Source organism: Haemaphysalis longicornis, unplaced genomic scaffold, assembly GCF_048455015.1.
Source record: "Haemaphysalis longicornis isolate Haplotype H1 unplaced genomic scaffold, Haemaphysalis longicornis Haplotype H1 scaffold_7, whole genome shotgun sequence".
NCBI classification, from domain to species: Eukaryota; Metazoa; Arthropoda; class Arachnida; order Ixodida; family Ixodidae; genus Haemaphysalis; species Haemaphysalis longicornis.
The window spans coordinates 114,234,990-114,252,975 of NW_027526422.1; the positions used below are offsets into that span (position 1 = coordinate 114,234,990).

Genomic DNA, 17,986 nt, shown 5'->3' on the forward strand with positions numbered 1-17,986 from the left:
CCCCATTTCAGCATCTGCAGCAAGTTTCGATGACATAGGCTTGGACATACTACGACTTTATCGTCTGTCTTCATGGAGAAAAATTTAATTGTTGTGGCAATACACTATTTGACACTTTATGCCATGATAAAAGCGCTACCAAAAGGTAATGCCAGCGAAGTAGCGAGCTTTTTTCTACATAATGTTGCGCTATAACACGGCTCCCCATCAAAGGTAATCAGGGACAGGGGAGCAGCTTTCACGGCGAAGCTGATGCAAGATGCTCCCCGACTAAGTCACACGACCCACCACAAAACGACAACCTTCCACCCCCAAACAAATGGATTGACGAAAAGGCTAACCAAGACTATTGCCGACATGATTTCAATGTATGTCGACGTCCAGCATAAAACCTGTGACAACTTTTTACCATATGTGACATTGGCCTATATTACCGCAACGCAGGAAACTACCCGCTTTACTCGGTTTTGCCTAGTTTACGGCTGTGAGGCTCGAACGATGCTGCGCACGATGCTACCATGCGACAGCGACGAGGAAATTGATACAAAAGCTGAACTGTTCAACCAGCGGGCAGAAGAAGGCCGCCAGCTGACACTTCACATCCACCGCCAGCAAGTGACCGATACCCGCGCTATAACTTCCATCGCCGGGAGGTAAAGTACAGCCCAAGCGATCACGTCTTGGTGTGGACTCCAATCCTCCGCCCAGGCCTTTCAGAAGAGCTCTGCACCGCTATTTCGGACCTTACAAGGAGTTGCGAAGCAGCAGCAATATAAACTACGAGGTTATTTCAGACAGGACTGTGCGAAGTAGGCGCCAACCGCGAAGTGAAATAGTTCATGTGGTGCGAATGCAGACGTACTTTTCACGCTAGTCCACCCGGCAGCCGGTGACGTGTACCTTTAGACAGTGTGATATTTTTTCTGCTGAACAAGTGAATACCAGTCTTTTTTTTCTGGCATAGGACTGCCACTCTTGTGTTGCGTACGATAATGACTTCAAACTCTTTTTTTTTCACTTTTCGGTCTTGTTCTTCCCGCGCCGGTGTTTAGTATTTTGGTGTCCATTTTTTGACATTTGTGTATTCGAGGCATGGACCCGATGCCTCTTTTTGGAGAGGGGAACATTGACACATGCACTGGCGCAATGCGAGTCGCACCAGCCCGTGCCCTCCTAGTCTCGTAGCGGGACCGCGAGCGCTTTGAGGGGAAGGGGGTCGCGTGAGAACGCGCTGAGATGTCTATGAGAAGAGATAGAAGAGGAGGATCACGCCGGCGCAGTTGGGCAGGGCTTCGCAACATGAATGCCACGCTGGTTCTTTTCGTCTTGTTTTGGGCACAAGTTCGCCACTAATAAACGTCCTTTGGTATTCCTTTACTCAGGACAATATAGTGACGAGCATATTTGGTCTCAGGATACTTCCCTTCCGAAAACTTAACTTGAAGCAGACTGTTCGTTTTTGCAGCGGGACCAGTTAGTTCTGTGGACACGCCCATTACCTACGGCCTAAATTACCTATAGGAATTTAACGGACCCTAATATCTTAACTTCGGCAAGGTCATTAGAAAAACCATAACACTGGCAAACCAAGAGTGGTGGGTTGCTCGAAATTGTACACACAGGACTCGTGCTGCTGTAAATATTCAGTCCTGAACCCTTAGAGAAACCATTCTTGTTACAGATAATGTAGCAATGAATGTTTATCAAAAACATTTCCCGCTGGCTTTCTACCGTATTTTTGGGCTAAGGACACGGATTGGATACGGAAGCTGGTTGATGCGATGGAAGGATAATGATCCTTCCAGATCTTGGAGTTTGATTCTTGAGCAATAGATGGGGTATGTAAAAAATCTTCGTTGGGCTCTGTTCATTTACGCGTCGCTCTGCCAGCAAAGCTAGCCATAGGAGAACACTGAACGGGAGGATGAGAAAAGGCGCAGAGAGGAGGAGCTAATGAGTGAATAAAACTCGCAAAGTGGCGGGCATACGTTCCCCGACGCTCACTACACCTGAGAGAACCTCTCGAGGACTCCAGGGAGACTACCATCGTGACATGCTCCTCGTGTCACGCACCAACAAGGCCCACAATACAGCACATGCTGTGGGAGTGCTCGGGGCTCGCGACGGAGAGAAGAGCCCATCTCCCGCCGTACATCAAGACCCACCAGGAGTGCGCATCGCCTCCTCTGGGCCGGGCTCACCCAAGAGAACCTGTTATGTCCCTGTGGACTTTCGCTTGTACCACGGGGATACACAAGAGAATGTAGACACTCACCTTCTTTTCCGCCTTCCCCATCCCTGACTATATCTTGAACCTCCCCTTCCGAATAAAGAATTATAATAATAATAATTGACATAAGGATGGCGACTCGGCCGATTTGGAGGCGGGTGGGGAGGGTGGTGTCAATTCGGGAAAACTTTACATTCTCAGATGGACGCCAGTGGCGGGAGGGAAGTCCCACAAAGAGGCAAACACCGGCTTAGCTAGTAAACATTTATTTTATTATATTATTTATTTTATTAATAAACAGCAGGGTGCTGGTATCAGAACATCTTCGCGGCGACAGGAGTCCTCGGTCCATAGCTCCTTCGAATTTACTCGCCTTCTTCGCTCTCTCCACAACAGTTTGGCTGTCGGAGAGGTCAGTGTGGGGGATAGCAGCGCCAGGCTAAAGCAGGGACTGCTTTCTGGTGTGATTTCTTGCTTGTGGGGGCACTCCCCAACGATCTGGTATACGGTGCCTGTCTGCAGGCAGTATTTGAAGTTGGCAGTTGATTTTGTCGCGTACGTGGTGGTAAGTATGCTATTTTGGGTTGTAGTTGGAAGTCTTTGTAGCGTGATGGCGTCCTATTTTGTAAGTCTGTGGTTCCGCGCCGGGTATTTGCGATGAGCCTGTCTATATGGCGGTTTGACTTCCTGTCAGAAATATCTCAGTGTGAATGCTCTCGAGCTGGGGCGTGGGCCGCCTCACTTCCTTCAAGGGCGGTGTGTCCGGGTGAACATACGATTTCCATCCACGGTTTTGTTGTAGTATGTGCAGTAAAAGTGTAGAACTTCTTTCGTTTAGGTAACTGCTGCACGCCATCGGTTAGTCGGTGATGACGGGGGTGTACTCTTGTCTATTTGTGGCCGTGAGGGCAGTTGCATCTTCTTCTGCTGTCCCCGATGACTGTGTTATAGGACGTTCACTTCCAATAGCCCTTTTCCTGCTGGCCTGGTATGGCGGTGCGTTTGTGTATCTGGTGGTCATTAGGTGTTGGTTCAGTGCGTGACGTGATGGAATGCTCCTTTATTGTCAATTTCCAATATATGATATTTTTACTGATTTGAAAGCCAAAGAAAGTACGTCTTTTTTCAGCTGCAACACTACGTCCTGTGTAGATGGGTGTGGCCGGAATCTTGTGAGGGAAGTAATCATTGTGTTCCATATTGAGTGAAAGGCGGTTGTGTACCAAGTGCTCCAGCAGTTTGGTCACGTTTGCCATGGAAATAGGCCAGAAATGCTTAAGGGTTAATGGTTTGCCTGGCTTGGAAATTAGAGTTACGAATGCAGGTTTTCAATGCGTTGGAAAGATTCCGCTTGTCCACTGGATGTTGATGTAGTCCGCGGAAAGAGAAAGCGTCCTTCAAGAATGGAGGAGTTGCAATTGCATCGCTGGCACGTTCCCATGAAGACGACGAAGTGTGGCTCCCTGGCTGCCCTACCTAGAAGACTTGTTTCCCGTCATAGCTTGTATATTTTAAAGAATCTAGTTTGCTGCCGGTGCAGGCGGCAAAAAATGCGGCAATAAAATCGACAGCAAAGAAAGCCGGATTGTGGTGGCCAGCAAAAGGAATGGCAGGCAGTAAATGCCGCAGCTCAAGCTACCAATGTTGACCACTGAGAAGGAAACAGCGCTCAACACGGTTGCCACGACATAAGACAGGCATGCGAGAAACGCCGCGCTACCGACTTATGAAGCCGGAGCAAAGCATGGGTATCAGGCTGAGCCCAAGATTCAAGAGAGAGAGAGAGAGAGAGAGAGAGAAAGAGAAAATGCTCACGCAGATATTGAGGAACACCAATAAGCCATCAAATATTTCCTTCGTACTTAGATCACCCTTTTCAACTTTTCTCGTAATTTCAGGCTGAAACGAGCCTAGTCAATGCCAAAATAACGTCATTTCTCCGGTGTAAGAAGTATTCAACGTAGAAAAACAGTTCTTTTTGGAGGTAGGCCTTTATTATGAAGTATGTACAAATGTCATTCAATGAAAATGCTTGCATTTGCAGGCAACAAGCGCTGCAAGCTCTTGTGAGGCTATGAAAACCGCCTAATAACTGCGTTGCTGCTAGAGTAACTTGTGGGCGTGTGGGCGTGTCAACAGCCCTGGACACACTAAGCTCATGCGTTTAACCAGGAAGTTGACTTTGCACCTAGCTGTTATACTAAGAAATGAAGCATACTTACAAAAGAGGCGGCGTCCACCGCTAATTATCGAATGAATTTACAAAATAATTGTAACTGGAAGGTATGTGTAGAAAGTTGTAGCGTTGATGTCATGACAATTACTTCCCAAACTTAAAACTGTGGTAAGTCAGGTTGAGAAACATAATTCTGCACCATTTCACAGAGCACGACTGTATTACAGAAATTCTCACATCACAGCGCATTTACAGAAGAAGGAAGACTTGCAAAGAATTGTGGTTGCGGAGAGTTACAGTTGGCAAATCAGATGGTGAAGAAGTTGAAATAAGCAACCACATATCGGGCTTTTATTACCCCCTTCCCATTTCAGGTGTTTTTTTTTATAAATAATAAACGTTTTCCGAGGAGTAAAACCAGCTAGAATGATACATGGGTCTTGAGGTATCTGAAATGTCCTGTTTTTGCCAACCAGTTGAGGAGAACAGCAGTTACTCAAAAACAGAGGCGAAATGAAAGGCGGGGGAGAGCTGGGGTTGTTAAATGTACCTTGCCAAAAAAAGATATATTGAAGATTCGCTATGGTAGCTGCCGACAAAAGCTAACTGGGGTGATATTTTTCTTCCGAAACGTTTTCCAGGAGACTTAAACAAAATGCTAATAAATTTCTATGAACTTCCAGGAGCAGCTCACAACTTGTGCTCATACTCAATGTTCCTTACCAAAATTTAACAAATAATTCTTTTTTGTACAAGTGAATTCGTCCTCCTTTCTAAAACACTTCCTCGGTTTGGTATTTTGTATAGGGAAAGGAATGCCGGCAATTTTAACGACAAACTGCTTCTTCTTTTCTACTATATTGATTAACGGCTGTTCAAATTGGCCTAGTGCGCAGCTTGACAATGGTGTTTCGAAATGAACAATCTACAACGCAGGCCCAAATCTGTAATACTATAAATGTGAACTAAACGCAACACCTCTTACAAAAACGGGCTATACTTTCCTTTATCCCCATAGGCTGGAAGCGTGCGCCAAACAATGCGCACAATTCAAAGCAACCTATAATCAGTTTCGTGCAGCTGTTGCATGCCAACGAAGTCCCTGTGTGGTTTTACGAAAATAATTCACAGTTTTGTCACTTCCACACACGAGTCCTTTCTTTCTTGGCTGGCGTCTTTCTTGCGCTGCCTCTCGTGCAGTGCGAGATGAGCGTACAGCAGGACCATGAATAAGTGCAGAGCCGCGAGAAGTCGGTACATATTGTCGTATGAGCCCATGTGGTCTCGAAAGAAACCTAAAAACGAAATGTTGAGACTTCATTAAAACAGAAACAATTGGGGTAGTGGGGAGGGCACTCGAAAAGAAGACGACACATTATGAAAGATATATTTTGATGGGGCGCAAGGCAACAAAATTCACCTGGCTCAATTCTTACAACAGCCCGTTTTCACACCAACATAATTCTAGTGTGCGTTTTTATTTCTGCCGAACTACATTCTTCTTTATTCAAAGTACAAAAATTACTCCTTGTACACAGCAGTTGTTCCTCATGCTCGCAGTAGTGTTTAAGCTACGCGCTGAAGCTTCGGTGTAAAGAACACGCCTTACATTTTTTGTTGGTTTCCGGAAGCTATATTCCGCAAAATGTACACTAGCATTTTTTATGCGTTCAAGAAAAGAGAATGGCGCTTGTTCTTTATGACAATGAAGTTGCTAGCACATTACTACAGAAAAACAAAGAATCCGACCCCGTTAGCACAAATGGGAACATTGCATCATATGCAAAACGATCACAATGATTTTGTGGTATTGTTTGCAATTCTTACCGATAATCGTCGGGCTGCTGAGCTGTGCAGGAATCAGAATGATGCCGGTCGCCGCCATGCAAGTGGGAACCTGGTCTGTGCCGAAGAGCTCCGTCATGATGGAACATCTAAGGGCACTTAAAGCAGCGATAAAGGTTATAAGAACAGAATCCACAGCTTCGTACGATAGAGGCCACGTTGTGTGGGGGACGAGGGCGTAGGATATTGCTAGAAGCATGAAACAGGTAGTGGCTAGCGTCGGCCGGCTCACGTAGTTAAGATCGGCAATCAGAGGTACTAGAACATATCCGACAAGTTCCACAATTGTTGCGTAAGTGATGGCGATCTCGGCGTTCTCAGTAGAGGCGCCTTTGTCAATGGCATAGTCGGCTATTGTGTAGAGGAACGTTGTGTAACCGTAAAGCTCGACCGCTGCTCCGAGAACCACCACGTAGAAGCTGGGAACTGTGAAGACGGAAACGCGTTGATTCACGAACGTCGCTTGCTGTGTGTCTTCCTTATTTTCAACAAAGCCTGCTGGCGCGAAATTCCTAGTTGCCAGTTCCCTACAAGACTCCGTGTGTTTATTTAAGTAGTGGGCGTTCGTTCGTGTTAAGCAAGGTGCACTGCTCTTGACACTATCCCGTCGCATATCTAGCCGCGCTGTGGTCCAGAGGAACAGCGCTGCGGCACTGACATGCATTAGTAGAGCGCTGTAAATGAGCAGAGTTCCACGTAGTCGGTACACGTCTTGTAGGAAGAGGAGAAGGGAGGGGAATGCCAAACCGCACAGAGTAGTGCCAGCGTCACGTATTCCACTTGCGACGGCAAGGTACTTGTCGAAGTGCAATCCGAGGACAACCATCAGACTGACCATCACGACACCCGCCCCGGCACCTGCGTCAATTAAAGCCAGTTAGTAATCAGGATGTTGATACACTCGGCATGCTCACATCAACGCAAACACACCAGAGCCACCTCACTGTAGATAACTTCGTGAATTGAAGACGACAATGTATCAGTATTTTCGGTTGTCGGTATTCTATCAATCAGTCATTTACAAAGTACAGCGAACTGTGCATTGATTACACATGTGAAGGGTAAGGTTGGCAAAAATGCACTTTAATGCCTGACGAAGTGCCGCAACCTGCCAAGTCAATAAAGCGCAGAAAGAGCATGTTCGAAACGTAAAAGCAACCACTGTTACGCATTTATGTAACAGTTTTAAAACATCGCTTGAAGAACATTAATATTCCGAGATATGTCTGCTAGACTCAGTTTATAAGAATCCGTATTATATTCTTTTTTGAATGACACAAAGCAAAGATTATGTGCAAATACCCACACTCATTCAACAGACCATGCTATTTCTACTGACTAAAAAATAAATTCATCTGACTTTACTACTCAGTAAAAGTGGAAAACATCCATACGCGTCAATGTTTAAAGACAACCTGAGTGATACCACCTCAACGAAAAAATACTTTTTATGACTAAATTACTGAAATTATTTTGCAATCTCTAAACGAAAAAGCTCCTAGAAATATTAGGCTTTCAGAATTTGTTCACTGCAATTGAACCCTTGATTTCACCCGCCCTTAAGAACAATGTTTTCAAATGTGTAATAAACGCTTGACTTGCTCGCAGCAGCAAGCATTCAAATTGCTTTACAAAGATTGTTCAGCGCCAAGTGAACAACAGACTGTTGCAGGGGAAGGTTATTTTGGAGTGCAATGGACAGTGTTTTTCCATGCTTCTGTTTTTAGCACTAGGCAACAGCGACGAGCACTCCTGCAATCGTCACAAACAGTAGTTCCCAACTTTGGAGCAAGGGCAAAGATTGCGGATCGTTTACGGTGTGCAAAATACAGAACTCTGTTGTAGGTAGGGTAGTTTTACACATAAACGCAAAATTGAGAAACATATTGGCCAAGTTCATTGCAGAAACAAAAAGTAAAGATGTTGGTTATAACAACGCATTTGCGGTTTCTGTTAGCAGATAATGGGATATCGGAATATACTGTTTATAAAAATGGCACCAGGGACAATTAAGCCGGATAATTCCTACAATGCACGTAGTTATGCGCTTCGGTTTCATTTACGGTGGCGAAAAAGCACCGTTAGGCAGGTTGAACCTCCCCACATCATTGGCGTGGCATTTAGAGGGCAATCCTCCGGAAGCAGGTAAATGCCAACAACAAGGAAAAACCAACTGAAAGCAAAATGGCGACCCCAAATAAAGAGAGAGAGAGAAAGAGAGAGAAATTTTATTGAAACGAAGAAGCACAGAATGGTCGGCTTCATGGTATTAGTTCTGGCCAGCTATTCTGTGTGTAGAAAGGGGAAGGGGAAAGACAGCGTGGGTAGGAAATGAAAGAGAATAATATGGCGTATAAATAAAAGAATTGGTACATAGAAAAGATAAATCTACTTGTACAGTTTATGTGACGTAGTGCCAGGGCACTAGTGAGAGCACTGGTGCGGATAAGTGTCAGAACTGCCTTGAAAGCATTGTGGAAACGCTGCGCGTCTCGTAAAGGACCCAACAGTACTTCCTCAGACACAACCCGACAGTCCAAACGGGCCGATGATGTAGATAATGTTTCTCGAGCATGCTTCACAGCATGTTTCACAACCGGTGTAACTCGTAACGCCAATAAGGTGCAGCAGCAACGAGTACAGGTTACGCCAAGCAAAGATGCAGAAGAAAGAGGTTAAGTGGCGAGGAGGAGGTAAACGGAGAGCGAACCTTCCGAAAATGAAAGGAGGTCGTCCAGACTACTAAAATGACTAACGAGCCTGGGGATTCCGCCGTGACATTGAGATGGCGCAGTTAGAACGTGCTCCGTATAAATAATCGTGAAACAGCACGCGTTTGGATAGTGGCGAGAGGTTTGAGGGCCGAGTCTAGACGGGAGAATACGACAGAAAAGCGTAAGCGCCGAGAAACATTGTCGACGGCAAGTCAGAGTAGGTGAGAACAAGCTGGCAGCATACCAGCTGTCTGGCTGTTCCCCGCACCCTATGATCATCCTGACGGGGTCTCAACAACAGCGGCGTCCGTGGAACCTGAGCCTTTCCTGCCTCGCTCCCCGGGCCATTCTGTGCTTTCGCTCCTGTAGCCACAACGGCAAGGTTCACAGAGCTTGGTGTAGCTGCAACAGAGTCGTGAGCTGGGCAAGTTGGTATGGTGTCATTCTGGGCACAACCGCGAAAAAAGACGTGGGCGAAAGGAACGGACGGGACGAGCGCTGACTCACAACTAGTTGATTCAAGCGATCCGTGTGGAAAATAAACGTTTACAACCGAAAAGGGAGAGAGAAAAAAACAAAACATTCCAATAAACTAAACTTGAAAAAACTAAGAGTGAATAAACTTGTTGTGAGCCAGCGCTCGTCCTGTCCGTTCCCTTCGTCCACGTCTTCTTTCGCGCTGTTTCCAAGAATTGGTGTAGCTTTGCCTCGATTTTACTGCCACCATGGGTCCTTGCCCCTGCAGCTGCGGCAGGGAATACTGAGGAACACGCCTTATCTTACTGTGCCGAGTTCACAATACTATGAAACCTACAAACTGGGCTTTCGCGACTTGCCAGCCCAGAAGGGGCAACTAGGCAATGACCACGTTATAGCCACGCTCGATGGCTACAGCGACAACGGTTACAGCTCCCGACGCATCGACCGATGAGACCGTAATGACGCACAAAAGCAAACCATGGCGCACAATTGGCGTTGCATAACGACCTTCGTAAAGAACGACACGAAACCCCCCTTTTTAAGACGAATACGATTTAGGCGAAGTTCTCTCCCATGTAATCCGTGTCAAAGTCAAAATGGAAAATAGAAACGGCTTCAATAGCGCTAGAATTTTCTTCTTTTTTATCTTCCGGGCGGTCCCCGCAATTTCGAACAATCTTCCTGAGTGGGCATGCCTTGGGCACGCCGCGACGCCTGCGCTCCATGGGCGCGTTCGGCAATTTTTCGCTATTTTTACCTGATTACACGAAAAACTGCGCTTTGCTAAACAGATTCGCTCAAAGTAGCCAGAAAAGACAAGTGAATCACTTTGTCAGCCTGTGTGTTTGTTCGTGCCACCCTAAGGCTGGTGGTGATGGCGGTGCAAGATGTCTAGAGCTTATAAATACAATTGTTGGAGTTACGTACATCTTTTCGCGTTTCTCAATTTTCAAAATATTACAAAATGTTCGTGACTTTATTGGCCTATAGCTATAAAAATAGTACAAGGTGTTCCACGCAAGCGAAAATAATGCAAGCATATGTATACAAAGCGTTTCAGAATTCCGCATGTCTCTATTGCAAAACAGCTATGTAGGCGCGCACTCCACGTAGCGTTCTTGTACGACTAGAATGACTCTAGAAACCTAGAGTAGTTCATTGGCAACCCAACCGTCGAGGTGGTGGAGCGTTACGAAATGAGCCCGCGGAAAATTTTACACTGGCCGCGAAACTGGGGACCATTCCAGAATTATCTAGCGCAGAAGAATGTTAAAGTTAACATTCTAGCATTGCAGATGTGAGCTACGGCGGGGTGGTGCCAAAATCCAGTTATTACGAGACGCAGTTGGTCGAAATAAGAGATAGGTCGGGTATTTGCTCTCCATTTAATTATTGAACCGAACGAGCCAAGAGACAAGGCAAAAAATTCAGTGGGCATCTTGAATGGGGATACCACTATTATGAATAACAGAAATCTTTGCTTTAGTCTTCACAGACCGCAGAAGGGGAACGTAATCATGTTCTTCAAAGAAAAAAACTTTGCGGTCATTGCATTAGGTCACGACCGCAGAGCTTTTCCCATACGTTTACTACCAAACGTCCTCAGCCGCTCACGTAATAGCACGGAATTCGCTCTGCAATAGAAGAGTGTCACGGGCAAAAATCAGGCACTTTTTTTATTTGCCATAGAATGCCCGTTTGCAGAAAATAACCTATTTACAAGTATAGAATATTAGGGGCGCTAGGCAGACGAAGACGAAGTCGACACACACGCCAAAAACCGATCGATTGGTGCCTTTTTGTGGTGTGTGTGTCTACTTCGTCTTCGTCTGCTTGGCGGCCCTGTTATTCGTTCCAATAAGCATAAACCAACTTGCTGAACAATTTTTGTTAAGCCTATTTACAAGTAGAGAGGGGTACCCATCTCGCTAACGAAGGCAAGAAGGGAGCGATGGTGGGGTCCCCAGAGGTCCGAGGGCCTTGGTCCGAGCCTGGAGGTCCAAGGGCCTTCCAGGTTGGAGGCCTGTGCCTCTCAAGTGCCGCTTTCTAACGAAGTTCAGTGAACGACACACCAATATTGGATGGTCCGCATCAGCGTGTTTGGCAGGAGCTGTGCAAAAGGTGCAGGTGTCATCGAACGTGTCATGGTAGCGTGGTGGTGATGGCCGGGTAATTGCAGGCAAAAGCGCCACTACAACGCGAAGCCTGTGGAGCAAAACTTCTTCCCAGCGAGCAAGTCTACTGGGAGGTCCGCTCCACACGATGGGATGAGGGTACGTGTGGCGCGGCACAGATCGTCCTTCCGCTGGAGAAAGTTTTTTGTTGGACCAGTTGGTAACATTGGGAGCGGCCGAGGTATATGTGTAGAGTGACAAGCCCTATCCGCTACAATGTGAGCGGGGAGCGCATTCCGCCGAACCCACAACAGCCAAAGAGGGCAGGGGTAAGTGTCTAGTAGTGTGTGGATTTCCCTTGAAATAGTGAATTTGTTGGATACTCGGCGTAAATCCCGTATCGCCGCCGGGAAGTCGGTACAAAGATGCAGGATGGAACCCACGGGGGCGCGCTGCAGGGTCCGGCGTTATTGCCTGTAGGCCATCCCGGATGGCTGTGAGCTGCGCTAGTGGAGATGGCAGAGTGCGGATTGTTTGGTAGAGGTACAGTGAACTAGAATGTCTTGATCCAGTGGCGCGAACGGGAGCGCTCTGCCGCGTTCGGCTGAAGCAAAGCGCGTCTACCGCCGCCAGGGCCGCCACTGCGCCTTCTCCGAAAACGGTACCGCGGTTGAACGGGCCGTTGCTTGGGGCGCTCGCCAGCTATTGCCGCTGCCATTTTTTAGTGTGGTACAGTAATTAACCTTTATGGAAGAAAGATGCTCACTTTTGTTGTCCCTGTACCTTTCTAGGAACGTTTTGTTGCTTATCAGACCCGTTTGAGCCATCGGGCAACGGCTACAAACAAAGTAGCGCTGTGTCGCCTGCTAGCGGCGCAGACGACACGAGGGGATGTGCGATGCGTTGGCGGCGCTCGGTCGGGCAGACTCTCCGTCTGTTTATGGTCGAGGCCGGCCTTTCATTTTCTGCGTGTTTTACGTTTCCGTGATGTTCCCCTACAGAAGCAAGGGGTATCTAATCGTCAGAAAAATAGTTATTGCGAGTGCTGTCGAATAGAGGTTGGACAGGCGCCGGGTAGCCCCGATGTCTTGGGAGCACCCAGGTGCTCTTAAGGCGTCTTTGCTTGCCGCTCCAATGGACGATGAACTGCGCAAAAAGTGGGAACAAAATTGGGGAAGACTGGACAAACTCTTGACCATATCTTTAGCCGTCGGTGAGCGCCACTTTGGGCCCGAGTGCATATATATTGCGGGATTAAATCCACGTAATAAACGGCTGTGAAGTGCGACTTGCACGCGGGAAGCTGTCACTGGCTCCAGGTGCTGTACCTACCATCCTGCCTACTGTGCGTCGAATTCTGTACGGAGCATGCAAGCGGAAGCCGCAAAGAAAAAGGCGGGCAAAAAAAAAAGAGTTCCAGTTTCGGCAGTCAGCAAGAAGCGACAAAGCTGAAGAGCCGAAAAAGATGAGGTGCGCCAGCCACACCACGAGGCTTCTCTCTCTCCGCAGGGCTCATCAAATGAAGGCGCAAGTTCTGTGGAATGGGATGCTTTCACAATTAGCCAGCTTCAAGAAGTCAAGCTTCCTTAATTCAAAGCTCTGGTGCCGGCTAAATTTTGCCGGCGATCAAAACGTTCTTTTCGCTACCACATCGATACGAAGAGAAGAAAAGCTAGAAGTTTTTCACGAGAAATCCGTGCTCTTCTATCCACATGACGACAAAGTGTCGGCGCAAACATTTTTTCGTAGTGTGTTATGCGGAAGCGGTGAAATAGATTCCCCAGCTGTTGCAAACAGTGTGCTGCAAGAAGCTGACAGCAGTTCGGCCTGCAAAGGGGCCATGACGGCTACGGCGTTTTGTGATGTATTGCACGTGCTAACCTCGCATTCAGCCCTAAGTGCCTGGGGAAAGCTTCCTCTAAAGGTAATTTGTTCACTGAAAACTTTGCTGCTGAAAAAATCAGCCGGGTGCTACTGGACGCGTGAATAAAGGCAAATTCACGAGTAGGTTCATGCCGGGACTTTATTACAGTAAGTAAAAAAAAAGTAAATCCATTCGTAAAGAATTAAACATACCAGTTGTCCGCCGGCAGCACATCGAACGCGTACGCTCGTATCGATCATCTGCGCAGGTAGCAGACGACACGATTTATAACCGTTTCCCTACCGCTCAAACGGGCAGATTTGCAACAAAACGTTCCTAGCAAAGTACGGGGATGCCAGACGCAAGTAGCTTTTTTTTGTACAGGTTAATTACTACCCAACATCGGAACAACGACAGCCATAACAACTGCAGATCGCCTGAAGTACAGCGACTGCCGCGGCGGCGCCTTTCGAAGAGAGCGCAGCAGCGCCACCTGGTGTTTTCTACACAGAAGAGCACACCCCTTCCTCGCCGTTCGCGCCACTAGATCATTCTAGTTCACTATAGGTAGAGGCAAGTTTGGGGGGCCTCAGGATAGACAAAACGCCACCCTTGACCCCAGCGTACTGGGTCTCAGCCGTCAGTAGTGATCCTCTCGCACATGGCTTTCCGGTAGATCAAGTCTGAAGTCGAGTCAGTGGCCGATAACCTGGTGATACAGCCATGACGGCCTGGTTACAGGGCGATCTGGTGGAGCAGGTAGGGAACAGCCCATATAACTAGCTAAGGCTGCTGCTTCCGCAACAAAAGTACGTTTGTGCATAGGATCTGAGCGATGTTCTTCAACCAGTTCTGCAAGCCTGTTCAGCTAAGCCTCAGCATGGAGTGATGGTATCGGGGTCATTCTAGGGAGGCAGGTCATGGTGCGCATTGCGGCTCTGTTTAGAGCCTTAAGCCAGGCCCACTCCGTCTTAGTCATATACTGGAATTAGGCCTGATAAACCAGCCGAGGCTGCAGTACTGACCTCTCTAGCAGACAAGCCATCTTGTAGCGGGAGCCACGGGACGTCTGCGAGATGCGTCAAATCAGGTGAAACATCTGTTCTGTATTTTGTCGGGCAGATCGAAACCACATGGCATCCGACCCACACGCAGAAATCGCCAACCCTACCACGCGAAGAGATGCGGCAGTGCGTACCAGTTGGCTGGAAAGTTTGGGTATGAGGGGAGAAATTGCCAGTTTGCGACTTCCCCAAGCACTTGCCACGAGCAGAGCGGCTGTTTTGTCCGCTGAAAGTGTCAGTCCACCAAATTGACACATGTCTGCGTGTCTCTCCTGGCTTGTTGAAGGCCCACGCTTTGGCGATGCAGGTCTGGCTGGACGGTCCATACCGTGATGTCAGCGTAGACGAAGAAATACAGGTTCGGTATAGAGCCCAGAGGCCAGGCAAGCGGCAACATCATAATATCAAAAAGCAGGGGCGAAATAACTGACCCCTGAAGTACTCCGCGAACCGTTCGGAAGCGGCCACAACTTTTCCCGCTAATTTGTATAAAAAAAGATGGTTTAGTAAGAAAGATCTGGATGAAAGCTGCCTTGACAGACGCTTCTCATGACGCTTGGAAGCTGCAGTCAGACGTTGTAAGCGTATTCGTGCCTCCACAGACAAGGGATCAGGTGAGGCACTCACTTCAGCTTGCGTGCGCTGGGCACATAGCTGCATACGTCGGAGGCAGGTTTTGGCCGGGACTCCTCCACCCACGTTTTGTGAGAGGTGTCAATCAGAGCACGCGTAATAAAAGCGATGGAATCTGGGCTGAGTGCCGCCACTCGGTGATTAGCAGGAGAAAGATCCGGTTTTATTTCAGTGGACTTCATAAAGCGATTACTTCTGCAAAAGAGCATTGATTTGCGCTTTGGAATAAAGCGGCCAGTGACCATGAGCCTCGGGTTGGTAACCCCTTCAAGCATTCTACTTGGTGATTTTGAAATCCTTTATTCCCGAACTTAAAAATCTATCTGGCTTTTGGCATAATCACTTCATTATACACTAATGTTCCAGAAATCGTGCTCTTGCGTACACTTCACGCTATCAGTACATATTACTGCAGAAACATTGTCTCTTCCATCAGGCAACACACCCCGGCATTCTGGGCATCGAATGACTGATAAGCTTCACGTGTCTTTATTTAAAGAGATGAAACACGGCGTGGCATGAACTACAATCGAACCCAGGTACGTGCGCTCGATAGGAAGCTTTCTAACCACAAGTCCAGAATTACATAAAGCTCAAGTGGGTACTGTTCTGCTACATAACTTTTGTAATGCAGTAGCTCTGTAAAACGTACTCGGATTGCGCGGTTTAATGACTCCAAGCTACAACTGGGCTAGGAGGCACCCGGTAGTGGAGGGGAAGGGACTAGGTTGACTATTTGGAGATTTTACCATTCACCAAAACCTCCACAGACGTGCGTTTTAAGTGCAGAGAACTTTAGGTGCTCGCCTTGTCGTAGCTCCCTCGCGGGACCCCAGTAGAGCAAAAGGGCGTTCCGTTGTAGCCCTGTCGTCACTGCGTACCCGTGAGGCTTCGAAAGCCAAGCGGTTTATATAGTCATAAACATACAAAACTCGCGAACCACTAGAGTTTTGTCCTACATCTCGCCGTTATTTAGCGCGAAGAATGGGTGCGTTTGAGGTAAAATATAAGTAATTAACCGGCAGCGCCGGCGTTCATGTAGTTAGGAAGGCTCGTTGGGTTGCTGTTTACTATAGTAAGCAAAAAGAGCGGCCGCACGATAAGAAAAATAGCGCGTTCGAAATGCCACAGAAAGGTTCCAGACTGCAAAATGGCGCGTTTTAAATGACGCAGAAACGCTCCGGCCGCGCAAGAAAAACGTGTTCCAAATGTCGCAAACCAGTTCGAGCATACGAAAGTAAACTGAACACGGAAGGAACAGAACTCCTGCTGACGCAGTTTCAGGCATAAGGCACGCGAGTACTGAGACGGCGGGAAATTTGAATTGCATGGGGTGATAGCAGTGAGCGGAAAACGGCGGGAGCGCCCAATATGGAGAATCACTGCTCTGCACTTCCGCCAGCTTCCACTTTGAGTAGAGCGCTTTAATTTTTAAATGCGGAGCATTACTTAGGCTCGCCTGGTCCTCCATCGTTGATGGCGGCGCCGTTCACACGCTCACTGCGCATGCGCAACTCTCCTCCTTACACCCACAGCTCCGCGATAGTACACTATAAAAAAAAGAAATAGTTAGTGGCGCCCGGTTTCGATCCCACGACTCTCTGGCCGCAACGGGAGGTACATGGTGCTCTTCCCACTGCGCTACAAATCCGGGACAGGAGCAAGTGCTACGAACGCGCCTTATGTCCTTGACTCATTCAAACTACGTCAAGAAGCTACTGATACAACGAAGGCACGCGAAGCTGAATGTCAACGGAAATGACGAACTGAAAACTTTAGAGGGGATGCTGAATTTCCCGTCGGAAAGCTGTGGCGGGAAGCGCCACGCGCCTTGCAGCTCAACCAGCCCCGTCCGCAGCGCCTCTGATGCTGATTGTGGCAGGATGCCCCTAGGGATTGGCCAACCAACGAATCCATCACGAGATAGGTTCGCGTTCAACCACCGTCGTCATCTTCCCGTAGGGGAACCGCCGAAGAAGAAGAAGAACGAGAAGGCAAATCTGCGAAGAGGAGAGTGTGTACATTGCTCTGAGCCGGTGCACCAATGTAACAACCTTTACCTCACCAAAGCTGACGGAGACTACCGATTCTACCACAGAGACAACATCGGCAAGAACATGATGAACGAGTTTCGGCGCCTCGAGAACCACCGCCTACTCACCTAACACAACAGCACTTGCGTGGCTTTGCGACCGGTGTGGACCCGGACGCGGAATTCCCTCTGGCGCTAGTAAAAACCAGATCACTCAACATAACGGCAACACAATAGAACCACACGGAACCATCACGATGCTTCGCATCCTCACCAGGGTTCCCCACGAGAAGATGATGTAATTTTTTGGTTTATGCATCCACGTGTAAACTAGCCACTTCGGCCGGTATGAAACCAGTGTCATTGTGCTCAGCAGCACAACGCCTTAGCTAGTGGGTCACACGGCTGGTTCGTTCTGGGTAGCTGCCAGAGTACAGATTCATGGCTTCCTGGTAAAGAGTTCTAAGTGGTCTTCAGAATATTCACATACCCACTCCAGATCACCTAATGGCATTGACAGCTGTTTTCTGAACCTGACGGTCCATTCACAAATTCCTATTTACTTGCGACGTCCGCATGCGCTACATTTCCACATACGGACTCACAGGAGTTGACCGGATGAAAATATGGCAGCCTTCCGCCGCTAACAGTCGATTCGTTAGCTCCATTTCCCATCATGCTGTGGCATTCAAACCTCATAAGAATATCTCTGCATAAGCATATCATAGGCATATCATAAGCATAAGCAAACGCCATAAACATGTCCCTAGGATATTTAAAGATAACGTTATGTGATGCTGGAGTATATATATAGGTAGCCGTCTGAGGCATGCA

General features: G+C 47.8%; 1 protein-coding gene across 1 annotated transcript in view; it reads right to left on the reverse strand.

Annotated features, from left to right (window-relative positions):
- Positions 1-4,202: 4,202 nt before the first annotated feature.
- Positions 4,203-17,986, reverse strand: part of LOC144146835 (monocarboxylate transporter 5-like) — a 59,953-nt gene continuing 46,169 nt past the window's right edge. Inside the window, exons 4-5 of the mRNA XM_077678768.1 lie at positions 6,234-7,109; positions 4,203-5,701 (exon numbers count right to left, since the gene is read on the reverse strand). Of these exons, the coding sequence (XP_077534894.1) occupies positions 5,532-5,701; positions 6,234-7,109 (1,046 nt within the window). The 3' untranslated portion in view covers positions 4,203-5,531. The remainder of the gene's footprint in view (positions 5,702-6,233; positions 7,110-17,986) is intronic.